We start from the raw sequence: 26,821 nt of genomic DNA on the forward strand, positions 1-26,821 counted from the left end.
GCACCCAGAGGAATTGATAAAAGGGGGACACCCAAGAGGGGTCACCGTTTACCCTCCCTGAGCCACAGAGCACCTGCAGCAGCCTCAGACACTCGAGACCCACCCAGGTCTGTCTTGTTGGCCTTAGAGAAGACCAGGCCCAAAGGAATCAAAATGGGGAAGGCGGTAAGGAGCTTCTGCTTTCATCTAGACACCACCGTTTTACAGAGGTTTTAGGTTTCCATCTCTGGCCTCCTTTTTCTTGTGAATTCTTGATGATCTGTGACCGTGGTGGGACCAGGGATGCTATACGTGATCCCACTTCCAATACTAATTGTGGCTGCAGATGTTTCAGGGCAGATATACCACTTGGTTTCCAAATTCTGAAGCCCCGTCGTTTCCAGTTGAAGTCTGGTAATTTTTCATACCACAAATGTTCTGTTGTGTAGGGGGGCGGTGTTCCACTTTTGTTGCACTGTTACAGCGCAAGAACTGCCCTCCTGGTGGCAGTGACATTGGAGAGGTGTTGCAGAACAGCTAATAAAGCAGAATGGTTTATGGATGGCCCAGCCTGAACCCACCACTAATTCACTATTATTGCATAAATATCATGGGGCAGGCAAAATAGACCAGCAAAGATGGTGCAGAATCTGGAAAATCAAGTTCTATGAAGAACAGTTGAGTTGGCTGCTTTTAATTCGGAGAAGAGAGGATGAAGAGGAGACAGGATATCTGCCTTCAAATATCTGAAATTCTGCCATGCAAAAGGGGGGGGGGTGATTTGTTTATTGCTACTTCAAGGGACAGGAATAGACTGAATGTATGGAGAAGGCAAGAGAGCAGCTTTCTGCTATACATTAAGAGAAACTTCCTAATGGAATGAGTTGTGTGACAGTAGGGTCTCCTTCACTGGAAGTATTGAAGCAGAAACTGGCTGGCTCATCCTCAGTCAGGGATGCTGCAGTTGCAAGATCCCTGCAATGATCAGGGGTTGGACTAAATGTCCTATGTGGTCCTTCCAGTTCTGCATTTCTTGGTGTCACAGTCTTCTGGAGAACCCTACCCACGCAATTCGTGCACGAATCTGCAGGAAAGCAACAGTGCCAGAGTTAAACCTGCAGTCTGCTATTATGGTTTCCAAAGGTCCCCCTTGACAAGAGATGAGGGAGAAATTCTACCCAGTTCATATTTAAAGGGAAATCCTCCTAACGTTCAACTCCATGAAAACTAAAATACAGCAATTATTTTGAAATTCTCGCTTCTCTGAATTTTTCAGTGCAGTTCTCCAGCCAAGTGATGTGTACAGAATTGCATTTACAGTCAAACCTCGGATCCCAAACACCTCTGTTTTGGAATGTTTCGGCTCCCAAATGCCGGAAGTAAATACTCCGGTTTTTGAATGTTTTTCAGAAGCCAAACATCCAACGCAGCTTCCGCTTGAGTGCAGGAAGCTCCCGCAGCCAATCGGAAGCTACGCCTCGGTTGTCAAACATTTCAGAAGCTGAAAGGGCTTCCGGAATGGATTACGTTCAACAACCGAGGTTTGACTGTACTAGGGTACAGTTTGTATTAAAATGCATACAGGCAAAGTGATGTGGGAATGTGGAGAGCTGAAAAGAAGAGTGGAAAATGAGAAGGTGAAATTGGCAGGTTTGCTTCTTCCTGCCCTTGGCATCTTATAAATCACCCTGTCGTGTTCGACATCTAGCTAGTGAAAGAGAGCCAACGGAGCGAGGTGTTGCCACCTTTCAATGCATGCTTTTAGGAAAAGTGAGGGTTCTAGTCCTTCTTGTTAATTGTAAATGCACCACCCATATAGAAGATTAGATGTTGCATAAGTTGAATAAGTGGCAGCCGACAGACATAGCAAGGCTGAGAACAATCATGACAATTTGTAATACAGTTTCCGTCATTCTGGGTTTAGGAAGTTGAGCCAGTTGTTGAGTCTTGCACAGATGTAAGATTTCATAAGTTGGCTTCATTTCACATATCCTGGGGTTATCCAGGCAGTGAACTCACAACAGAACATAGAACAGGGTAGAAATAGGAATCCAACCATCTGAGCAGAATCTCAGCTTCCGGCAGGGGCATTAAAAAAAATTCTAAACCTCATAACTATTAATTAATTAATCTTTTTATTTGTATGCCACCTTTCCATAGTTAAAAACATGCTCAAGGAGGCTTACATGAAAAAATGTGCATAATTTTTTTGAAAAAAAAACATAACGAAAGTAGTCATAAACAATAAAGAAAACTCACCAAAAAGTAAACAACCAAATGGAACATTTCCCACATAACTCTAAAAAGATATACAGTGGTACCTCAGGTTACATACGCTTCAGGTTACAGACTCCGCTAACCCAGAAATAGTGCTTCAGGTTAAGAACTTTGCTTCAGGATGAGAACAGAAATTGTGCTCCAGTGGCGCGGCAGCAGCAGGAGGCCCCATTAGCTAAAGTGGTGCTTCAGGTTAAGAACAGTTTCAGGTTAAGAATGGACCTCCGGAACGAATTAAGTGCTTAACCCGAGGTACCACTGTAAAAATAAAGATACAGTACAAAAAATTAATATCAATGAACAACCCCTCTCCCAACTAGAGAGAAGAATATGAGGAGAAATCTTGAGAGAATTGCTATGTGTAGGGAGAGAGGAGAGAGAGAAAGAGAGATGTCCCACATGTTAAATGGGTCAAGTAAATTATCCTCCGGAAATCAGCAGGGTTTAAAAACCCTCGATCCTGAACCAATCAAACTGATTTGGGCTGACCTGTGGTTTGGCCATGGTTCAATTAATTTTGGTTGCAATCTTAAATCCACTTATCCCTGGAGTAAACTGCATCCCAACCCACAGAAAGGACACCCACCCCCCCACCCACCCCCACTTAGAACTACTGATTTTGTTCTCCTACGCAAATGCAGGCAGATCAATCCACTTGAGTTGTGGTTGTTTTTTCTTATGCTGAGGAACAGATCCAGCCAAGCTCGTGACCACCACCACCCAGTTCCTCAGGCACATAGAAAGGGTGCCTAACAAGAACCCTCACTTTGAGAAAATCTCCTATCTTGTCGAATTTGAATTCAGTCTCTACTGCAAGGGAGATTGTTGGGTTTGAGCTCCGAAATACGATAAAGGCCAGGGCCTCTGAACATGTGTGAAGTGCCTTTCCTTCCCTCTCAGCCTGTGCCACCTGCATTCCCCCATTCATGAAAGGCAGTGCCTCTGCACATGTGCAAAGTACCCTTTCCCCAGCAATTAATGAAAGACAGCGCCTCTGAGCATGTATGAAGTGCCTTTCCCAGCAGTTAATAGATGATAATGCCTCTATTCATAAGTCCCTTCCCCTTGCGGTTAATAAAAGGATGTGCTTCTGAGCATGTGCAGAGTGCCTTTCCCCAAAACTAAAGTTTCAGCTGATTGCATTGCCATGGTGCATCAGTTCAAGTTCACAAATCTCTATTTTCCCCTCACTCTTGGCTCCAGGACAAGTACGAGATGTACTCGGTGGAAATGGAGAAACATCCTGGTGGGGAAATGGATGTCAAGATCAAGAAGAAGAAGAAAGGGGAAAAGAAGAAAGAGAAGTTGGAGAGTATGAAGAAAGAGATGGATGTGGTAAGTCAGCTGAATGCTGATTTGGACGTTCTCAAAGGGGCTCTTATTCCTTGAGACAGAGAGGCAACTGAGGAAAGGCCCTTGCTTGCAGTCACACTTCCATAATATTTATTTATCATATTTACCACCCTATCTATTGCTGCCAGTGTTACTTGTTATCTGGAAAGGCAACATGGTGACTTGGCAAAAGGCGTAGGTTTAAATCTCTGCTCAGCCACCAAGCTCATTGGGTGACCTTGGCAGAGACGGCGGCTACTTTAAGGTGGGGTCCCTTCTGCTCTGAGGGGCTCCTGTAGGCTTACAATTGAGCCTCTTGGGCTTGTCAATCGGAAGGTCGGTGGTTTGAATCCCCATGACAGGGTGAGCTGCCATTGCTCTGTCCCAGCTCCTGCCAACCTAGCAATTCGAAATCACACCAGTGCAAGTAGATAAATAGGGAAGGTAAACGGCGTTTCCATGCGCTCTGGTTTCCATCATGGTGTTCTGTTGCACCAGAAGCTGTTTAGTCATGCTGGCCACATGACCCAGAAAGCTGACTGTGGACAGACGCCAGGTCTCTCGGGCTGAAAGTGAAATGAGCGCCGCAACCCCATAGTCGCTTTTGACTGGACTTAACCATCCAGGGGCCCTTTACCTTTTTTCTCTCTTTTTACCTTTTATGTGGTAGTTGTGAGGCAGCAGCGGCTGCAGGCAGTCCCTGCCACCCAAGATCCATTTCCCTCCCCCCTCTGAAGCCACTCTCTCTTCATCTTGGGTCTGCTTTCCCTTTTAGGACGATCACCAGTTGTCCATAGAAGACCTGGAGCTCAAGCATCGGACCAGTGTCACCAAGGTGATGCCCACGGGTTTAAAGAGGGGATATGCGACAATCTGAGTGTGGTGTATTCTTGTCTGGGGTCCTCCCGATCTGAATGTTTGTCCGCCATCTAGTGTTGAAACAAAATATTACAGGGATTTTGAAAATGTGTCCAAAATGTCAAAATTCATACTCAAAGCACATATTACCTTATTTTTCGCTCTATAAGACGCACCAGACCACAAGACGCAAATAGTTTTTGGAAGAGGAAAACAAGAAAAAAAATATTCTGAATCTCAGAAGCCAGAACAGCAAGAGGGATCGCTGTGCAGTGAAAGCAGCAATCCCTCTTGCTGTTCTGGCTTCTGGGATAGCTGCGCAGCCTGCATTCGCTCCATAAGACGCACACACACTTCCCCTTACTTTCTAGGAGGGAAAAAGTGAGTCTTATAGAGCAAAAAATACGGTACCTCACAACGTCAGTGGCATATTATGCTTTTTCTTTTTTCTTTTTTTCTCTTTTTCTCTTTTTCTTTTTTCTTTTGACAAAGTAATAATCATAAATAAATAAGAATAAAAATGTGCACCCCCACCCCCAACCATTCCAGCCTCCCAAAATTTCAACACCTCTTGTGATGGTTTGAGCCCTTTCCGTTTTAACAATACTGATTCTACAAACACCTTCCATATGTCCTCAAAATCTTTTCTCCTGCGTATGCCCCTGCATATGCCCCGCACATGTTAATTTATCATTAATAGCTATATCCCCACACCTCTTTATAACATTCTCCTATTTTATATTCTGCTTGCCCCTTCCACTTCCTAGCTGTCGTAATTCATGCAGCTGTCAATAAATTTGTGAACAAGTCCTTTATAGCCTGTGAACCTTCCACCCCACCTTAAATTGATAATAATGCTACCTCTGGACCTTATATTATGCTTCTTAGGTAAGAAGGAGTACTTAAACTATCCAACTAACTTTAATTCTAAGAGAATTCAATTGTTGTGGTTTTTTGTTTTGTTGTTTTTTTTGTGTTTTTTTTTTTTTTTTTGCTAAAAGCCCCAGCTCTTCTGGCAAATATTGAGCTACTGTGTCAGAACTTTTAGAAACACAATCCGTTTGAAATCGGTTCTTTTGCCATATCAAGATTTGATCTCAAGGTGCATTTTTTTCCAACCATGCATTTTTGTAAAAGAAAAGTTGAAGAAGCTTTCTCCCCACCACAACCCGCATTTGCTTTCATGATCTCTTTGGAACGCGCTTCATAGTCTTGGGAGTAAACGAACATAAGAACAGCCTGCTGGATCAGGCCAATGGCCCGTGTAATCTTGCATCCTGTTCTCATAGCAGCCACCCAGATAGCTGTGGAAAAACCCTCCAGCAGGACCTGAGAACATGAGCCTTCTCCCCTCCTGTAGCTTCCAGAAACTATTGATTGAGAAGCATTACTGCCTCCAAGTATAGCAAGCCACCAAATGGGTTTTGGGGAGTGTTGTGTATTCAGTGGTCTGTGTTTGCCTAAACTTGAGTCTGGACTAAGGATTCTGAGCACCTGTGTTCTGATTTGATACATGTTGTCCAATCACAGAACATTTCAGGATTTGGGCCTCTCCCACTAGCCACTGAACTCTGAGTCGTGATTCGCAGTCTGGAAGTTTAGACAGCCAATCACTGTCTAAATGTTGGGAGTGGGAGTGGCCCAGACTTACAGAAATGTATACAGTGGTACCTCTGGTTACGTACTTAATTCGTTCCGGAGGTCCGTTCTTAACATGAAACTGTTCTTAACCTGAAGCACCACTTTAGCTAATGGGGCTTCCCACTGCTGCCGCGCCGCCGCCGCGCGATTTCTGTTCTCATCCTGAAGCAAAGTTCTTAACCCAAGGTACTATTTCTGGGTTAGCGGAGTCTGTAACCTGAAATGTATGTAACCCAAGGTACCACTGTATAAGCAGTTGTTTTGACTCTATTTCCCGGTGATGTAGTTCAATAAAGGTTCTTCCTGTTATCACTCTGTCTTGCCTCATGGGAACCCACCTACACTTCAGGGAGGTAGCCTTCTTGGACCCAAATATTTGGGACTGTCAAAGCAGAGGACAAGCTAGGGACTCAGAATTGTCTATTCCCCAACTCCAGTCCTGGGGGGAAGTATTTCTAATGGTCCTGCCTCCCCTTCTCTCTACTTCCAGGGCCTGAGCAGCACTGTGGCAGGAGAGATCCTTCTTCGTGATGGCCCCAATGAGCTGAAGCCCCCCAAGGGCACTCCTGAGTATGTGAAGTTTGCCCGCCAGCTGGCCGGGGGGCTGCAGTGTCTCATGTGGGTGGCAGCAGCCATCTGCCTCATTGCCTTTGGCATCCAGCTCGGGCAAGGTGACCTCACCAGTGCAGACAACGTAAGTGCCGAAAGCAGGGCTGGGAGAAGCTGTAGTCCCTCCAGGTGTGACTGGACTACAACTCCCATCATCCCTGAGCTTTGGCCATCCTGGCTGCGGCTGATGGGAGCTGGAGTCCTATGAGGGCCCTGTTGTCCATTCTCCTCTGCATCCCTGACTTAAAAGATGCTATGAGGAGGACACAGTGGTGAGAAATAAAACTGGTGAGCGAAAGCTTGTGAGGTTCAGGTCACCCAGCAGTGATGCTCCAATAAATGTGGAATTTTAAAATGGAAACTGAAGGCGTAACAGCTGCTGGAGTGACAAAATACTACAGAAAGATCATAGGCTCTTTTTTGCTTTCTTTCCCATATAGCTATACTTGGCTATTGCTCTCATTGCTGTCGTGGTCGTGACCGGCTGCTTCGGCTACTACCAGGAATTCAAAAGCACCAACATCATTGCGAGCTTCAAGAATCTAGTGCCGCAGGTAAGGGGAAAGTTCCTGGGTGCCTGCTGTTGCAAATGTGGCTGAAGGCAGCGAAGGATCAGGCCAGGTTTACATGCAGGTGTGCACACACAACCACAGATCAGGCTCCTGTAAGTTGTAGGAGTGAAACTGGCAATTCCAAGTTCGTTCATTCGTTCTTTCTTTTAATGAAAAATAGCCATGGGAGACTAGAGGAATGTAAGAGAGAGCATTTGATCTTTTCTACTCCTGCTGCATCCAAATAGTTGAAGGAAAGAAATCATAGCTCAGCAGCAGACCTCATGCTTTGAGTGCTTTCTTCTGTAGTCAGTAACTTATTTTGTTAAGAACAATTAAATGAGGGAATTCAGAGTTCCCCTGACTTCTCTTTATCTTCTGGGGAAGAGTTTCTGTTACCGTATGGAAGGAAGAATTCATTGCACCAATCAGGAACCTTAAAATTGTTTTTATCATGTATTTTATTCTGCAAACCACTCTGAAATCTTATGATGAAGGGCTGTATATAAATCTAATTAATAATAATTATTATTAATAAGGAGTAATAATAATAATAATAAGGAGTGCCTGGCGTGCTCTGGTCCATGGGGTCACAAAGAGTCGGACACGACTAAACGACTAAACAACAACAATAATAATAATAATAATTTTGATCCCAAGCATCTTCAGTTAAAGGGATGAGGCAGAAGATGTTGATGGGTAAACTGCGAGATAGCTACAAGACACCTATGGACTGTGGCTAATGTCATGACTATTCAGCTTCAAAAACACCAGCAGTGGGAGAACACTGGAACCAAAATAAGCAGTAATGTGTAGACAGCCATGGCTAGGCAGCAAATTACCAGCCAGTGCTGCTATTTCAGCAGAGGTGCTGCATGGTCATGGCAGCAGGCTCAAATACAGTGCATTACAATAGGTAAAGGTAAAGGACCCCTGGATGGTTAAGTCCAGTGGGGTTGTGGCGCTCATCTCACTTTCAGGCCGAGGGAGCCGACGTTTGTCCACAGACAGCTTTCCAGGGCATGTGGCCAGCATGACCAAACTGCTTCTGGCACAACGGAACACTGCAACAGAAACCAGAGTGCACGGAAATGCCATTTACCTTTCCGCCACAGCAGTACCTAATTATCTACTTGCACTGGCGTGCTTTCAAATTGCTAGGTTGGGACAGAGCAACGGGAGCTCGCCCCGTGGTGGGGATTCGAACAGCCAACCTTCTGATCGGCAAGCCCAAGAGGCACAGTGGTTTAGACCACGACCACAGCGCCACCCGCGCCCCGCATTACAATAGTCCCATCTGGAGGTGTGGTTTGATTTATAGGTTTCCAAGTTTTAACGTCTGACTCTTGTTCCTCCCGACCACAGCAAGCCACAGTGATTCGAGATGGTGACAAGTTCCAGATCAACGCCAATCAGCTGGTGGTGGGCGACCTGGTGGAGATCAAAGGGGGAGACCGAGTCCCAGCAGACATCAGGATTATCACCTCGCAAGGCTGCAAGGTACACAAGACCTTTGTGGGAAGGGGGAAATTCTAAGCAAAACCTACCTTCTCGTAGCTTGTGCCTCTGCTGCCCTCTCCTGGATGAAGCAAACCATAAAGTCTGATTATTATTTTTTTGCCTGGGGAGAAGTAGATAAATTCATGGAAGACAAGGCTACCAATAGCTACAACGTATGATGGCTATGTACCACTTCCACTACCTGAGGCAGTATGCCTGTTGTTGGAGAAAGACAATGCAAGAAGGCTACAACCTTGCTTGGGGACTTCCCAGAAGCATCTGGTTGACCACTCTGAGAAGAAAGTGCTGGACAAGATGGGACTGGGAAGGGAGCTGACGCATTACTTGGTCACTTGGAGCATGTGAATCCTGATAGCCACTTCTACGCAGTTGCAGCAGAGAAGCACAGGGCTTCACCCTTCTCCTTCTCCTCTGCAACTGCAGCACAGTGCTTCACCCTTCCCCCACCAGCCACTTTTACCTAAACAAATCCCTCCCTGCCAACAAATTTTCACCTACCCAGGCGTCCATACTCACCTGTTCGTTACATGCAAAGAGTTTGTATCCAACTCAATTCTGCTCAGAATACACCCACTGAAATTGATGGGCCTAAGGTGATGGTGTCCTTTAATTTCCAAGGGTCTACTCTGAGGCTAAGAAACATTGGATAAAACCCACCTTTCTAGAATGGTGGGTTGGTGCAGGAGGGTAAATTTCAGGGAGGAAAGCGAGGGGTAAGCAAGGGCTTTTGATATTAATATCAATATTCATTAGTCCCTTTTCTCACAGAGTGGCGCAAAACAAATTACATTTATAAAACCAAGGGGGAAAGCTAAAAACACAGTTATGCAGATATGCCCCTCTAATAGAGGCCACCATGCCACCCTTGAAATTAAGGACCAAAGCCCAGATAAAGAGAAAAATATTTGCCTGCAACATAAAAGTACACAAAGATGGTGTCAGGTATGCCTCCATGGGGAGAGCGTTCCACAAGCAGGGGGCCACCACTGAAAAGGCTCCTTCTTGTGTCCCATGGAGAGGGCACACAAAGAAGGGCCTCAGATGATTATCTCGGTGAGGACCATGTCAGTTCATGTGGGGAGAGGCAGTCCATGGCAAATAGCCACATGCATGAATCACACTTCTCTCTCTCCCTTTCAGGTGGATAATTCCTCTCTGACTGGGGAATCAGAGCCTCAGACAAGAGCCCCCGAATGCACCCACGAGAGCCCCCTGGAAACTAGAAACATTGCCTTCTTCTCTACCATGTGCTTAGAAGGTAGGAAGGTGTCCATGTGTGTGTGAATGGGTGGGCAGTGTGTGTGTGTGTGTGTGTGAGAGAGAGAGAGAGAGAGAGAGAGAGAGAGAGAGAGAATAGTGTGTGTGTGTGTGTGTGTGTGTGTGTGTGTGTGTGTGTGTAGTGCATATATCTATATTATGGTCCTGCTTTGGGATTTGGCCCTGCCCACTGCCAGTATGCAGTCCTTGACCACTTTTCTTGAGGGTCTTCATCCTGAGTGAGGCAGCGGGAGGACCATTAAAAGCTACTCAACCATCGCTGCTTCCCGTGATCTACAAAGCTGGCAGGGCCTGGCCCAAATCCACACAGAGTCTTTACGAATGGTTTCCCATTGTGAAGAATGCACCCTGGGGGGCCTGGCCATCTGGACATGCCCCTCCCTAAAGAAGTTTGGGGGGGTCACGTTTATGAACCCATACCAGCTCTGTTTATCTGCCTGTGTCCTCTCAGGCACAGCCACGGGTATCATCATTAACACTGGGGACCGTACCATCATTGGGCGCATTGCCAGCCTGGCTTCGGGCGTGGAGAATGAGAAGACGCCCATCGCCATCGAGATAGAGCACTTTGTCGACATCATTGCCGGCTTGGCCATCTTCTTTGGGGCCACCTTCTTTGTGGTCGCCATGGTGATTGGATACCCCTTTCTTAAGGCCATGGTCTTCTTCATGGCCATTGTGGTGGCATACGTCCCCGAGGGCCTTCTGGCAACTGTCACTGTAAGTATCGCTCTCCCTCAGTTTTAGGGCAGGGGTGGGGAACATGTAGCCCTCGACGTGTTTCTTTTGTCTGTCCCAAATCTTCCAACATTCAGCTTCAGTGGATGCCTCAGAGTTACAGATTTATGAGAAAGAGAGAAAACTAAATTCCCCTGTCCACTTTCTTCATATTATGCATAATCTTCATAGATTTATCATGCCCCTCTTGCTCACTTTTAACAAACGTTGTGTACACGCTATTCCTCTGAAGCACATTCAAAGCAAATTTTGCCCCTCAAGGAATTCTGGGCATTGTAGTTTGCACTGGGTTGCTGGGAATTGCAACTCTATGAGGGATAAACTACAATTCCCAGAATTCTTTGAGGGGAGAAATGTGTTTCAAATGTGATTTAGTGTTGTAGTATGCAGCCCCAAAGCCTGAAACATGGTAACCTTTCCTTCATTATAAGTATTTTCAGCTGAAGTTTTCTACATTTCCATCTCTCTGTCTTTGTCTCTCTCTCTTTCTTCATAGGTTTGTCTATCCCTCACAGCCAAACGCCTGGCCCGGAAGAACTGTGTGGTGAAGAACTTGGAGGCCGTCGAGACGCTGGGCTCAACTTCTGTCATCTGCTCTGATAAAACAGGGACTCTCACTCAGAACCGCATGACTGTCTCCCACCTTTGGTTTGACAACCAGATCCATACAGCGGACACCACAGAAGATCAGTCAGGTGCAGAGTCTGGGCTTCACAAATGCTGGGCCAGAGGCACTTGTGTCCGAGAGACTAATGGATAGGGTTGGCCAGGAAAGGCAGGGTCAATTGATTTAAATCAGGGGTGCGGAATATGTGTGTTATTGGACTACAGTTCCCATCATCCATGGCTATTGGTGGAGGCTGGTCCATTAGGGCGAATAGTGCACTGTTCCACCATCTTCAGTCTTCTCCCACCTGCCCCCACCTGCCTGCCTTCCAACTTAGAAGCAGTCCAGCAGGTGGCCATGGCTGTCAGCTCCCTCCTCCTGCCACCCAGCACGACCAATCATATCCAAACACAGCCAGAAACTTGCTCCTTGATGTCAGAAACCACCATGCAGTGTCACCATGTCAATTGTTATTTTAATTTCTGGTAGGTAGCCATGTTGGTCTGACACAGGCGAAATAAATAAATAAAAATAAAAAATTGTCCAGTAGCTCCTTAGAGACCAGCTAAATTTGTTCTGGGTATAAGCTTTTGTGTGCATGCACACTTCTTCAGATACTCTGAAACAGAAATCACCAGACCCTTATATAGAGAAGGAGGGTGGGGTATTTCTCAGAAGGGTAGTAGGAGATGGGTGATTGACTCAATGGGTATGGTAAACCTGTTGACGACTGTTAATTCCTGCTATTAGTCCTACAGGAAAAAGCAAGAGATAGTATGCAGATGACCAAAAATAGCTTTAGCATGTATAATGAGACAAGAATCCACTATCTCTATTCCGACCAGGTCTCTCCATTGTTTTCAGTTTAGTAATAAGTTGTAATTCAGCAACTTCTCTTTCAAGTCTGTTTCTGAAATTCTTTTGTAATAAGACAGCTGCTTTGATATCTTGTATTGAATGTCCTGTGAGATTGAAGTGTTCTCCTACTGGTTTCTCTGTCTTGTGATTCCTGATGTCAGATTTATGTCCTCCCTCTATATATAAGGGTCTGGTGACTTCTGTTGCAGAGTATCTGAAGAAGTGTGCATGCACATGAAAGCTTATACCTAGAAAAAAACTTGGTCTCTAAGGTGCTACTGGACATTTTTTTTGTTATTTTAATGTAATGGTTGGCCTCCCTGGGACTCTTGGGTAAAGGGTAGGGACCACAGGCACCTCAAATAAATCAATAATATCTGAACTATAATGGACACCAATATACCAGTTCATTAGAATCATTAAATGCTTGCAGTGAGCAAGGCCTCTGAGGCTAATGTCATGGCCCAGGCTGGTTCATATGGGTGAAAGCAATCCTTTGGATAACTCGGTCCTAAGCCGTCTGATACAGAAAAAAACTATTAGTGCCACCTCCCCTCACTCTGTCTCATTTTGTGCCTTCCAGGGCAAAGTTTTGATCAGTCCTCTGAGACGTGGAGAGCTCTCTGCAAAGTGGTGAGCCTTTGCAACCGCGCCTTTTTCAAATCAGGCCAGGATAGCGTCCCTGTCCCAAAGGTAAGGAAGAGCAATGGGATATGGCTGGAATACGTTTCTGCTAGTAAATGTGCCGTCCAAAAGTACACAATGCAGCAACTTAGCTGAAGCTAATGTTTCAAATAATAATTTAAATAGTATTTGTTTAAAATAATAATATGCTTTTTAATTAAAGCAAGAAAAGCAACTTAAAGAAAACACATCATTGGGTTAACAGCAGCAGCAACAACAACATCACCACCACAACTACACATCAGGATGGTACAATAAAAATAGAAGCCTTTAAACACAGAATAACATAAAAGCCATTACTCTCATGGGTGGAATGAATCTTAAGGAGTAATAATATCATATATTATTGAATCAACCAAATCCATCGATAAGCAGAGGCACTGTTGAACTATTATTCTTCGTTCTATTTGTGAATTGCTTCCCATAAAGCATCCTGAAGCGATTCACAATATAATAACATATAGGGAAAACACTACAAAGCCCATCGTCCACAACCTGCTTGGCAAATGCCCAGGAATGATGGGAGGTGGTCCAACAGCATCTGAGGACCCAGGGTTGAGGGAAGACTGTATCTCTGGTGCTTGTTTGTGTCAAATCAAGCCTGGAGGAGCCTACGCCCTGCCCACCAATCCTACATGTGTGGCAATAGGTTGCCTTCTTCTTATGCTCAGAGACTCTTCCATCTCCAGTCAATCTGTAAGTAAACTTGTCAGTCCCTTTTGTGGAGATGGTGTCTCCAGATCATCAGGGCTGGTTCTAAAATGTGCCTTTTCTCTCCTCGCCCCTGGTGCTGCATTTCAGCTGTACTGACCTCTGTCCATTTTCTCTTTGGCATCTGACCCCAGCGGATTGTCATCGGAGACGCCTCAGAGACAGCCTTGCTGAAGTTCTCCGAGATCACCCTGGGCAACGTGATGGAGTACCGGGACCGCTACAAGAAAGCCTGTGAGATCCCCTTCAACTCTACCAACAAGTTCCAGGTCAGCTGCTGACTCTGCTCTGAAGGGCTGACTAGGCCTTTGCCAGCCTCAGCCAGCCTTGTTCAGTTATCTCAGAATGAACTGCAGAAAACTCTGAGGCAGCCCATTGGCCTATAAAGACCCAGTTCTCTTCTGTACTCACCAACCCTGCCTGCAAAGCAAGCTTCACCTCTGATAACGCCCCTTGCTGGCGTAGATGAAGGATATAGGAAACATTTACATGGGTTGCTGCTCCTGATTTTGCCTCAGACCCCCCACCACCACCACCACTGGCATGCGGCCTCCAGAAGGTTGCTTTGAAGGGAATGTGGCCCTCGGTCTAAAAATAAAAAGGTTCCCCATGCCTGTGCTAGAGTGCTAAGGTGGTGGAGTGGACTACATCGCTTCAGAATGCAAGGTCGCATTTTTGAATGCTGCTCTATGGGGGAATGTTTGTCTTTTTTAAAAAAAAGAAAAACTTCAGGCAAGTAGAACTTTAGGGAGTAGGTCGGGGCTGAAGCTTTCTCACTAATTTGCTTGTTATTGTATTGAACTTGTGGGGCGATGTTGTTGTTGTTTGTTCGTTTTTCACATGCATTCAAAAATGGAGTGAGCTACTCACATCCTGAAGTCTACCAGTTCCACTGCCAGTGTGTACCATTAGTTCATTTTGGACTCTGGATTTTGAATAGCAGTGCCTATGACATCGCTTACTTCAACATGTCGTAAGCCCACCCCTCTTGCGTTTGGGGGTGATCCTTCTGCAGAATGCCCCCCCCGCCCAAGTTCTGCCCTGATAGCACCATTGTCTGCCGTGTGCCCAGACTAGGCCTCAGTCCCGCTCTCCCCAACAAGAGGGCAAAAGAAAGGAGGCTAAAACGCAGGGCGTATGTTTATGAATGAGTCCTCCTGTGTCTCCTGCTACCCCTCTTCGCTCCAGCTCTCCATCCATGAGCTCGAGGACCCTCGAGACCAGCGCTACCTGATGGTGATGAAAGGAGCTCCTGAGCGCATCCTGGAACGGTGCTCCACCATCATGATCAAGGGTCAAGAGCTGCCCCTCGACGAACAGTGGAAGGAGGCTTTCCAAACAGCTTACATGGACCTTGGCGGGCTGGGCGAGCGTGTACTGGGTAAGGCGGGTGGGTGTGGGTGTGGGTGTGTTGTTGGTAGAACTTGGGACCTGATAAAGGCCAGGTCTGTATTCTGAGGTACCATCAAAGCCAGCTGTATAGATTTGAGGGAACACTTAGCAAAACTCTCTCTCTCCCTCTGGTGGATTTTCTGTGTCAGTGCTCTCAGGAGTGACATGGAGCTCCCATTTCACTCTCCCACAATGGCTTAGGATGTTGGAACGTCAAATGGCATTGTGAGAAATGTCAATGACAGCTCCAAGCCGCCCAGCACTCATCCTGATGTGCTGATCCTGTCAACTGGCTGAAACACAAGGAGTTGCCTTGTACTGAGTTGGACCATTGGCCCATCTAAGTCAGTATCATCTACACTGACCGGCAACTGCTGTCCAAGGTTTTAGATAAAGGAACTCTCCCAGCCCTACCTGGAGATGCTGGGGATTGAACCTGGGACCTTCTGCATGCAAGGCAGGTGCTCTGCCCCTGAGCTATGACCTTCCTAAGCAAGTGTCCAACGAGACCACAAGGGCAGGAGGCCAGGAGGTCAGCAGTAGGTGGAGCCAGAGCCAAATTCTCTGTGTTTGGTTGTTAAACCACTCTGGGAATTGTAGCTCTGTGGGGGAATATAGGGGTCTCTGAATGACTCTCAGCACGCTTAGCAAACTACAGCTCCCAGAATTCTTTGGGGGAAGCCATGACTCTTCAAAGTGCATAGTGCTTTCAATGTATGGTGTGGATGTGGCCCAATTATTTCTAAATGCACATCTCTACACATTATTAATTGCATTTCTACCTTGCCACTTCCTTCCAAAGGTGGCACACAACCTAGTAGTAAAACAATACTGAAAAGGAAAATACTACCATATGCAGATTATATGCAGATTCATGTCCTCTTCTTTGGTGATATGTTTCCTCTTTTTCTGATGATGCCTCTAAGTGTGGTGTAGTGGTTAAGAGCGGTGGACTCGTAATCTGGTGAACCAGGTTCGATTCCCCGCTCCTCCACATGCAGCTGCTGGGTGACCTTGGGCCAGTCACACTTCTCTGAAGTCTCTCAGCCCCACTCACCTCACAGAGTGTTTGTTGTGGGGGAGGAAGGGAGAGGAGAATGTTAGCCGCTTTGAGACTCCATAGGGTAGTGATAAAGCAGGATATCAAATCCAAACTCTTCTTCTTCTCTTCTTCCACCCTTGGTAGAGGCCTTACTGTGATTCTCTTTCCCCACAGGCTTCTGCCACCTGTACCTTCCCCAGAGCGAGTTCCCACGCGGCTACAACTTTGACAGCGACGAGATGAACTTCCCCACCAGTGGGCTCTGCTTTGCAGGCCTCATCTCCATGATTGATCCACCCAGAGCCACCGTGCCTGACGCCGTCATGAAATGCCGCACTGCTGGCATCCGGGTATGCTGCCAGCTGTTCCGGGGTGTTTCTGGCTCCGTCGGAAAAATTAACAGCCTTGGTCCCCCGGATGTTGTTGGACTACAACTCCCATCAGCCTCAGCCAGAATGGACTGGTGGTCAGGGATGATGGGAGTTGTAGTCCAACATCTGAGGATTCAAGACTAGGGAATACTGGAATAAGATTCACCTGCCAGTTCAGCCAGCTTCTGATTGTGGAAATGGGAGGCATGCAGGGCTTGGGGGTGAAAAATAATAATTTACATTTTGTATGGGCAATAGGGATGATATCTCTAGTGGCCGTTAGTCATATATAGAGTTGCAGTGGTATGTAGCCAGTGTGGGTTAGTGGTCAGAATGTCAGACTTGGACTTGGGAGGCCAGAGTTCAAATCCCCACTCAGCCATGATGAACGTCACCGGGGGGACGAGGGACGGGACCGTGTGTGCCACCTTGGTGGGATATAAACTTAATAATAAAACAAACTAGTAAAGGTAAAGAGACCCCTGACCATTAGGTCCACTCGTGACCAACTCTGGGGTTGGGGTGCTCATCTCGCTTTACTGGCAGAGGAAGCTGGCGTACAGCTTCTGGTTCATGTGGCCAGCATGACTAAGCTGCTTCTGGCAAACCAGAGCAGCGCACAGAAACGCCATTTACCTTCCCGCCAGAGCAGTACCTATTTATCCACTTGCACTTTGATGTGCATTCGAACTGTCGCAGGGATTCGAACCGCCGACCTTCTGATCAGCAAGCCCTAGGCTCAGTGTTTTAACTCACAGCGCCACCCGCATCCCGTAATAAAACAAACCATCATTAAATAAATAATTAAATTAGAGGCAGGGACTGAGCGTTCCTGAATATAAAATGATGGAATTCTGATTCACTGGGAAAGCTTTTTTTTTTTTTTTAAAGGTCAGGGGCCTGACATTAAAACTACATATATTTCCTACCCTCCCTTGAGAAAAACTCAGGGACTATGACTGAGCCAAGGTCAGCTACCCAAGTAGCTTCATGGCTGAGCTAGGATTTGAACCCAGGACCCCCATGTGCAACATACAATATCATACCACTTTAAACACTCATTGGCTTCCCCCAAACAATCTTGGGAACTGTAGCTTGTTCAGGGTCTTGAGGTGTGCTAGGCGACCCCTATTCCCCTCACAGAACTGCAATTCCCACAATCCACTCTATGAATTGTAGCTTTGTGGTGGGGAAGAGCGTCTTCTAGCATCACCTTAACCAGCTACAGTTCCCAGGACTCTTTTGGGGAAGCCGTAACTGTTTAATGTAGTCTCATTGTGCTTTATATGTACAGTGGTACCTCGGGTTAAGTACTTAATTCGTTCCGGAGGTCTGTTCTTAACCTGAAACTGTTCTTAACCTGAAGCACCACTTTAGCTAATGGGGCCTCCTGCTGCCGCTGCGCCGCGGGAGCCCAATTTCTGTTCTCATCCTGAAGCAAAGTTCTTAACCTGAAGCACTATTTCTGGGTTAGCGGAGTCTGTAACCTGAAGCGTATGTAACCCGAGGTACCACTGTATAGTGCAGATGCCTCCCCAAACCTAGACCAATATTCTCATCAGCATTTTCCAGTCAGGCTTATTTGATCTGTGTTGATACAACAACCAAAGATCACTTCAGGAACGGCCATTTTGAACCGCTGCCCTGTCTTCTCCAGGTGATCATGGTGACAGGAGACCATCCCATCACCGCAAAGGCCATTGCTGCCAGTGTGGGCATCATCTCTGAGGGCAGCGAAACGGTCGAAGATATCGCCACCCGCCTGCGCATTCCCGTGGAGCAGGTCAACAAGCGGTGAGTATCTAAACCCAGAGAGCTTTGCCTCAGAAGCAGCATGGCTTTGTACCAGGAATATATATGATAATTATATTAATCTTCTTATATCTTATAGTGTGGTGGTTTGTTTGATTTTTCTGTTATTTGTTTGTTTGATTGTATGTTTGTTTACTTGTACGTACATCTGTTTTTCATAAATGTATTTATTTTAACTTAATAAAGATATATATTTTTTAAAAAGAAGCAGCATGGCTTTGATTTAAATCAAATCAATTTAAATCACGATTCAAATCACTAGTCAGTAAGACTTGATTTAAATCTCTTTTTTTACAGAAAGACTTATTCTTGCTGGTATAACCTTCATATTTACAACCAGATGAAGGTTTCATTTTTTGAATAATACTATTAGAAATACATGGACAGAGATAATTATAAAATTATTGTGAGGTTTAATAAGTTAACTGTTTATATTGGGACAACTTTTCTGCCGTACTTTATTGGGAGGAGAAAAATAATCATTTCCTTATTAACAATTTAAACAATTTATTTAACTCAAACAATAACATTATAGCATATGTATCCATGTTTGTTAACATTTTATTTAAAAAAACCAACAACTTAGACTGAGTTTTAGCACACATGAAAAACTTAAAACAAATTCTTATTTCCTAATGAATAGCCTTTGGACTATAATGTAACTTAAACAGAAAACTATCTTTAGAAAGATTTTTTCATCCAAGAGCATTTTATTTAAAAAATCCGATTTAAATTTTTAAAAATCCAATTTAAATTTTTTAAAATCTGATATTTTAAATTATTTTTTAAAAATCTGATATTTTAAATTATTTTTTAAAAATCATTGATTTTTATCCACCCTGCTCAGAAGCATCCCAAAGTGCAGTTAGGTGACTCTGGGTATAATAGTCACCATACAGGAGGAAGTTCTCCATCTACAGAGGGTCACTTCCTTCAAAATGTGGCAAGCCAGCCACACTGAAACAAAGGAAGGGCAGAGTTGTGTTTGTCCGGCATTGAAACCACCAACTCTACGTGTTGTTTGTCACTGAAGAGAGGCTCTCACTTTAAAACTTGAGGCTCTTTATTTATACAAAAAAACTTTTGTCTCACCCCTTCTAGTGCCTATGAATCACTCAAGGCAGATTTCAACAATGTAAAATTGCAGGACAATGTAAAATGGAAAGTGTTTTGCAACTATACAAATCCATAAAATATGCATTGAAAACCCAACTGATACAACAGTGGCATTGATCACATGTCAAAATGAACTTAGCAGGCTGCTGAAATAAGAATGTCTTGACCAGCCAGCAAAAAGGCAATCAGAAAAGGGCTCATCCATGCCACTTTTTCCACAATTATTGGTGCAGCCACTACAAAGGCCCTGTCTATGTATGTGACCCTGGGGCTCTCCCTTTCTCTGATTCGGCATCCAGGGACGCCCGAGCCTGTGTGGTCAACGGGGGCCAGCTGAAAGACATGGAGACCGAGGAGTTGGTGGAGATCCTCAAAATGCACCCAGAGATGGTCTTTGCTCGCACCTCCCCACAACAGAAGCTTATCATTGTGGAAAGCTGTCAAAAATTGGTAAGGGTCACAAAACCCTAACTGCAGAAGGTATTGTGGGCGCAGTGAATTTGGATCATCTGCTTCATACGATTACCATTCCCTCCATTTCCAGTCTTCAGGCATGAGTGTTGATGGTTGTGCATCAAAAATAACACTATCTGTGTAATAAGACAAAGCACCTGAGAAAACCTTAAAGTGTGCAGAAGTACAAAAAACTTTAGGAGGGGAAACTAAGCTGTCCAGGGTGTGTGGCAGCCCAATGAGAACTGAGCATGCTCAGTCCACATGGAATGATAACTGACGCTTGATGGGGGGAATGGAATGGAATATCCTGGGAAAGGGCAGGACTAGCTGGCTGGGACTCTGAACTCCATATGGCAACATTTTGTTGCAGGTTCCATCTGTAGATCCCTGAATGAGCCCATCCAGACATCCTATCTATTGCACATTAGTAATGATTTCTGCTCATAATGTCACACACAATCCCACTTTCAATACTGTTTGTGCCTGCAAAAGTTTTGGGGACGGTCACACTGCTTTGTTCCCAATTGCTGTGCATCCTGTAACTCCTGCTGCAATCCTGTAACCTTTTACTGTGGTATCTTGGGTTATGAACTTAATTCGTTCTGGAGGTCCGTTCTTAACCTGAACCTGTTCTTAACCTGAGGTAGCACTTTAGCTAATGGGGCCTCCAGCTGCCGCCACGCGACTTCTATTCTTACCCTGAAGCAAAGTTCTTAACCCGAGGTACTATTTCTGGGTTAGCGGAGTCTGTAACCTGAAGCGTCTGTAACCCAAGGTACCACTGTATTTCAAAAATGTTCCAGTTTGTTTATCTCCCACTTTTGTTGCACTGTTCCTGCTCAGGGCAGCAGTAAATGTGGGATCACTTTTATGTGGGGAAACATAAAAGAACCAACAAGAATGGGGTAAATCCACCACAGATCCGCTAAGATTGTGTCGCAGACATATTAACAGCATGCACCTGCAATAAAACACCCATCTACAGGAGGCCCATATCTCTCTCTCTCTCTCTCTCTCTCTCTCTCTCTCTCTCTCTCTCTCTCTCTTTCTCTCTCTCTCTCTCTCCCCTTGTCCGCAGGGTGCTATTGTGGCAGTAACAGGAGATGGGGTGAATGATTCCCCAGCGCTGAAGAAAGCTGACATTGGTGTGGCAATGGGCATTGCTGGATCCGACGCAGCCAAGAACGCTGCTGACATGATCCTGCTGGATGACAATTTCGCCTCCATCGTCACTGGCGTCGAGCAAGGTCTGTTCTCGGGAGGCTGTGGCACAAGGGGGCGGGTTAGTGCCCATCAGCATCTGATGGTGGCAACTTCGTGTGGGAAGGTAGGTGCCACCACCGAGAAGACCCACTTCCTAAGTGTCAGAAGGTGGCATTCCACTACTCATGGAAAAGCCAGCAGTCTTAGCAATTAGCCAGGGATGTCTAAAGGGGTCTACTAGGTTTGCATGAACCCTGACTGTGTGTCATGCAAGACAGCAGAAGATTGTACCATTTAGGGGTACATAGCAAGTTCAACAGCTTCCTCTATTAGATTCCAAACTTTGCTGGACACAGAACCACAGGCCTGGAAGGGACCCGCAGATAACATCCAGAAAAGTTCGATGGAAGGAATCCCAGCTCAACGACAGGAGTCGTCCATTAAACCCACCGCCATCTTTCTTTCATTCTTTTCTTCCTTTCAGGGCGCCTGATCTTTGACAATCTCAAGAAATCCATTGCATACACCCTGACCAAGAACATCCCAGAGCTGACGCCCTATCTGATCTACATCACTGTCAGTGTCCCACTCCCTCTGGGTTGTATCACCATCCTGTTCATCGAGCTGTGCACAGACATTGTGAGTGGCCAACACTAATCCAGCAGAGGCTCTTTCCCAGGGCTCCTCAGTCTTGTTTCCGACCCCCAACTCCAAAACCAAAACCTTTCTCATCTCTCTTCTCAGTTCCCCTCAGTTTCCCTGGCCTATGAAAGGGCTGAGAGCGACATCATGCACCTGAAACCACGCAACCCTCGACGGGACCGTCTGGTCAATGAAGCGCTAGCGGTCTATTCCTACTTCCAGATCGGTGCGTATTAGAGCTGGAAGGGGGGAGCCTAGAGGTTGGAAAGCGGGGAGAGCAAGCTATGTTGCAGGGAAGCCTAGGTAGGCTCCATGTGGAGTGGAGTTTCTATAGGGAGTGGCAGGAATTGGCTTAGATACCTGCCCCATCTCATGCCTTATCACCACATGGGGAGGAGAAAGGCACATCATCTGAGCAGTGATGGACGGTTGTGCAGTGGCAAATTCAGAAGTGCAGGATCCGTTCATGATGAGCGCAGCCAGGCTCCCTCACAGCCACGCCCCTTCTGAGATTATACAACCTTCTAAGATCATAAATAAACATATAATTATGCAATAATAATTAGGGTTCCACTACAGATATCCATGCAGATCTCCGCAGGACACCTTTCATCTAGATCAGTTTCCCAAATTTGGGTCTCCAGCTGTTTTTGGACTACAATTCCTATCATCTCTGACCATTGGTCCTGCTAGCTAGGAGATGATGGGAATGATCTAGAACCCTGATCTAGAGCTACCATTTTCTGTGCAAGTGCATGCAGGGTAATGATCTGAAGCTGCTCCAGTTTCTTCTTTCGGAGTGACTAAAGTTGTTTCTTCCATAAAGCTCAACTGTACATTACAGAACTTGCACACTGTTCTCTTGAAACTGGTGTGCCTTATTTTCAGTGCTCAGCTTTGCAGCAAAGGGAACAACTTCTCCTCCTTGGTGTTGTTCCCACACACCTTCTCTGGGTAGACCCGAGGAGCCAATCCTCTGTGGCCGACTCACCTCCTTTCACTCTGATTGGTTCCAATCAGCAAGAAAGGTGGTAACACTTCTTCCCAGTGGCTTAAAAGCTCCCCTTTCATGCTGATTTGGGTGGCTCTGGGACTCTGGAGAAAGGGATGCTGCCAAGACCCTGCTGCAGAAATGGTAGCAGGTCCATGGCCCTTCCCAAAACCCCAGGCCCACTACACCAGGCAGGCAGGTTGGGAATGTTTTGGGGCAGCTTGGGTCAGGGGGGCAGTGGCTCCATGTGCTCTAATGGACCAGCCTTTGGGATTGGCCGCCCACTGACACAAACTCCCTTGTTCTTCCCTGCCACGCAGGAGCCATCCAGTCCTTTGCCGGCTTCACCGACTACTTCACCGCCATGGCCCAGGAAGGCTGGTACCCGCTGAAGTGTGTGGGTCTTCGGGCAGCCTGGGAGAATGACCATATCCAAGATGTTCAGGATAGCTACGGACAAGAGTGGGTGAGTGGAGGAGACATGCTGCTTCTGGCCTCCAGGCAGGATGGCCAGATGTCCTGCTTTGTTGGGAACAGTCCTGTCTCTGAAAGGCAGCCCATTTAAAGACAAAGAAATGTGAGGAGAACATGGGTCCTGAAGCACTTGGCCAGCTTACTGAGAAGGCAGAAAGAACACTGTTGATTTCCTATGATGCCTGTGTTCTACCTTGGGTTGGCCTATATCTTCCAATTCTAGAATTCTATGATTCTATACCTCCACTGTCAGAGGCAGTAAGCCTCTGAATGCCAGCTGCTGGAAATCACAAACTGTGTGATGAATGTGGCCCACAATGTTTAACTGAATTATCCGTTAAATTATTATTTAAAACAACAACAACTTTAAATTGCCCTAATCGGGCAGGAACTTTGCGTCTGTGTATGGAGAGGTAGAGTAGGTTTAAAACATAAAGGTTTGCCCTAGATCCTGGACAGTGCAGCTAATCACTAGCGGTTCCCTCACTGTGAGAGGCCAAGTTACAGGGAACCAGGCAGAGGGCCTTCTCGGTAGTGGCGCCCGCCCTGTGGAACGCCCTCCCATCAGATGTCAAAGCGATAAACATCTACCTGACATTCAGAAGACATCTGAAGGCAGCCCTGTTCAGGGAAGTTTTTAATATGTGATATTTTAGTGTATCTTTCATCTTTGTTGGAAGCCGCCCAGAGTGGCTGGGGAAACCCAGCCAGATGGGTGGGGTACAAATAATAAATTATTATTATTATTATTATTATTATTATTATTATTATTATTATAAAATCATATACAGTGGACGCTTGGGTTGCGAACATAATCCGTGCGGGATGTACGTTTGCAACCTGCAGCATTTGCAACCTGCAGTGGCGCGTCTGCACATGTGCAGGTTGCGATTCAGCACTTCTGCGCATGCACAACCACCGAAATCCGGAAGTAACCCATTCCAGTACTTCTGGGTTTTGGCAGGTCCGTAACCCAAAAAAACACAACCTGAAGCATCTGTAACCAGAGGTATGACTGTATAGTATTTTATCAGGGGTGGTTGGTGACCTTGAGGACTGGTAGGGCGTAAGGCAGAGAGGTCAGCAGTAGGTGGAGCCAGAGATCCAATGGCAGGCAGAGCCAACTCATTCTGGTTTTGTCGTCCTCCTCCTCCTTCTACTCCTTGTTCAGTTCCACATGAGGCAGCACTGAGACCGAGCAGGAGGCACACTAACACCCAGGGTGGGTTGCACATAAGATGGGAGGCAGGTGGGGCAAGCAGACTGAGGTTGATGGGGCAGCTTCCCGTCGTTTATTGGAATGACTCACAAAAGAGCCAGCATAGCCCATAGTAGGGAGTTGCAGCCCAACAGCACGTAGAAGGCAACAGGTTGTCCATCAGAGCCCAGATCCTGTGTAGGGAATGGGAAGCCCAGCTTTTCCCTTGCAGGAGGCGCCACTGGGCCCCCTAGGCTGGTGAGTGCAGCTGGTGCAGGGAGAGAGGGCAGAAGATAGCCAAGCATCACTCCGTCCTCACTGATCGATTCTTCCCACTTGCAGACTTTTGGGCAGCGCCTGTACCAGGAGTACACCTGCTACACCGTCTTCTTCATCAGCATTGAGATGTGCCAGATCGCCGATGTGCTCATCCGCAAAACGCGACGCCTTTCTGTCTTCCAGCAGGGATTCTTCCGGTACGTGGGAGCCGAATGAATCTCCAAGCCAAACATGGTTCTGTGCTATACAATACGCTGCATTTTCCGTTCTTGTAACAGAAGTTATTGTGATAGAAGCACCCTGCCCCCATCTCCCCTCAATCATGCTACCTATTTTGCTGAAACCAAGAGCAGCCATATGCCTTCCTATTCGCCACCCACCCTGAAACACCCTCTTCCCTTTTCAGGAACAAAGTCTTGGTGATCGCCATCGTGTTCCAGCTCTGCCTGGGCTGCTTCCTCTGCTACTGCCCTGGGATGCCCAACATCTTCAACTTTATGCCTATAAGGTAAGACCTCACATGCCTCCATGGGGCAAATTTAGCCCTCCACGCCACTCCAAAAAACGAACAACCAATGGAGGATACTCTGTAGAAGAGAGCAGGGCAGCTGGAACTAATAAAGCTAGTAGGCTTATTTGAACTGATGTCTCTCAAAAGGCAGTCAATGGAGGGCCATCCAGATGTTTTTGGTCAGCATCACCCCTGACCATTTTGCTCTGCCAACTGGAGCAGATGTCCATCAGTATACAAATGGCACCTCCAGATAGATGGAGCAAGGTAGCCTGACTTGGTATGACTTAATATATCACCTTGTACAGAGTTGTGACGCCACCACTTAACTCACCCATCCAGCTCAGCTTCCTAATTCTCCATGCTAACCTGAAAGGGGGAAAGCAGATGAGCACAGACACTGTATACAGTAGATAGGGCTCTCTTTCGCCCAGCACCATGGACAGCAGCCCAGCAGCTTTGTTCTGTTAGTGGAAGCATCTCCTAGGCCAGCAAAGGGCAAATTGAGATCTACTGGTAAATCTCTGGTTAATTTTTAGATTACAGAAGAGATTTCACTCTGCTTTTATTTTGCAACAGTTACCCTTTTTGCAAGGTTATTTGCATATCATTGAGAAAGGATTCTGTTTCTGAAATGCATTGAAATAAACACTTATATGTAGCTCCTGGACTCCCCTCCCTTTCTTTGTCCTGCTAGTGATGCTACATTTTTGAGAATGGTTTTCTGTCTTGCCTTGGGCCAACTCAACGAAACAATAACTGAGCTCAGCTGGCTGGCTTAGCAACGTAGCACTGAATACCCTTTTTCCTGCTTAGATTCCAGTGGTGGCTGGTGCCGCTACCCTATGGCCTTCTCATCTTTGTCTATGATGAAATCCGAAAGCTGGGAGTCCGGAGACACCCTGGGAGTAAGTAACTGGGGGAAGAGAATTCACCTGTTGCACCTGCCAATGTAGAAATGACATGTGGGTCTTCAGGCACACTCTCCTGCCCTGTTGTGGCTACTGACCTTTGGGTCAACCTTCTGGTCTTGGTCCTGCATCTGGCAGCCAAAGCAGCACTCAGAACAGCAGGCAGGAATGTGATGCTCCAGCTCCCTGGGCTTTGTGAGGGAAGCCTGCAATGGTCTCTCTCCACGGTCGGAGGCAGCCTGCTTCTGAATTCCTGCTGTAGGCCTTGTCCTCCATGAATTTGCCCAAACCTCTTTTAAAGTCATCCGAGTTGGTGGCCATCACTGCCTCTTGTGGGAGTGAGTTCCATAGTTTAACTATGTGCTCCATGAAGTATTTTCTTTTATTTGTCCCAAATCTTCATTGGATACCCACGAGTTTTAGTGTTAAACTTTTCTTTATCCACCTTCTGTATGGCATGTGTGATTTTATATACTAATCTACACTTCTTATTCACCTTTTATCTGAATGAAGGGCAAGACAGCCAGAACCGACACTGACACTGGCTGTAAATTTTAAGGACTTGTTCCTCAGCTTGCTTTCGCTATCCTCCATCCTGTTACTTTTCCCCTCGTTTGTCTTGTTTTCTTAAATTATGGGGAGGGGACATCTTTGAAACTGATTTTTGTATGCAGCTGCAAGGGCCTTTTGGGGCCAAAGGATGGGATACAAATTCTGCAAATTAATCGTAAAAAAATTCCCTTCCTCCAGGTTGGTGGGACAAAGAACTCTACTACTAA

The 26,821-nt window shown here is 46.2% G+C and overlaps 1 protein-coding gene across 1 annotated transcript; it reads left to right on the forward strand.

Annotated features, from left to right (window-relative positions):
* On the forward strand, positions 1-26,821 carry ATP4A (ATPase H+/K+ transporting subunit alpha). Its single transcript, XM_053398250.1, has 23 exons — positions 1-165; positions 3,460-3,591; positions 4,364-4,423; positions 6,578-6,781; positions 7,137-7,250; positions 8,613-8,747; positions 9,909-10,026; positions 10,498-10,766; positions 11,281-11,479; positions 12,833-12,942; positions 13,779-13,913; positions 14,833-15,025; positions 16,253-16,428; positions 18,107-18,243; positions 19,677-19,827; positions 20,912-21,080; positions 21,521-21,675; positions 21,781-21,904; positions 22,990-23,135; positions 24,684-24,817; positions 25,027-25,128; positions 25,948-26,039; positions 26,793-26,821. Exons 1-23 carry the CDS (start codon positions 154-156, stop codon positions 26,819-26,821), a joined length of 3,096 nt encoding a protein of 1,031 aa, XP_053254225.1. The 5' UTR covers positions 1-153.

The sequence above is a fragment of the Podarcis raffonei genome, chromosome 8, assembly GCF_027172205.1.
Source record: "Podarcis raffonei isolate rPodRaf1 chromosome 8, rPodRaf1.pri, whole genome shotgun sequence".
Lineage (NCBI taxonomy): Eukaryota > Metazoa > Chordata > Lepidosauria > Squamata > Lacertidae > Podarcis > Podarcis raffonei.

What these genes read in the sequence shown, in the direction of transcription:
- ATP4A (XM_053398250.1), top strand. An exon ending in ACTCTACCAACAAGTTCCAG is followed by an intron (nt 13,914 to 14,832) that starts GTCAGCTGCTGA and finishes TCTTCGCTCCAG; the next exon opens with CTCTCCATCCATGAGCTCGA. An exon ending in CGTCACTGGCGTCGAGCAAG is followed by an intron (nt 21,081 to 21,520) that starts GTCTGTTCTCGG and finishes TCTTCCTTTCAG; the next exon opens with GGCGCCTGATCTTTGACAAT.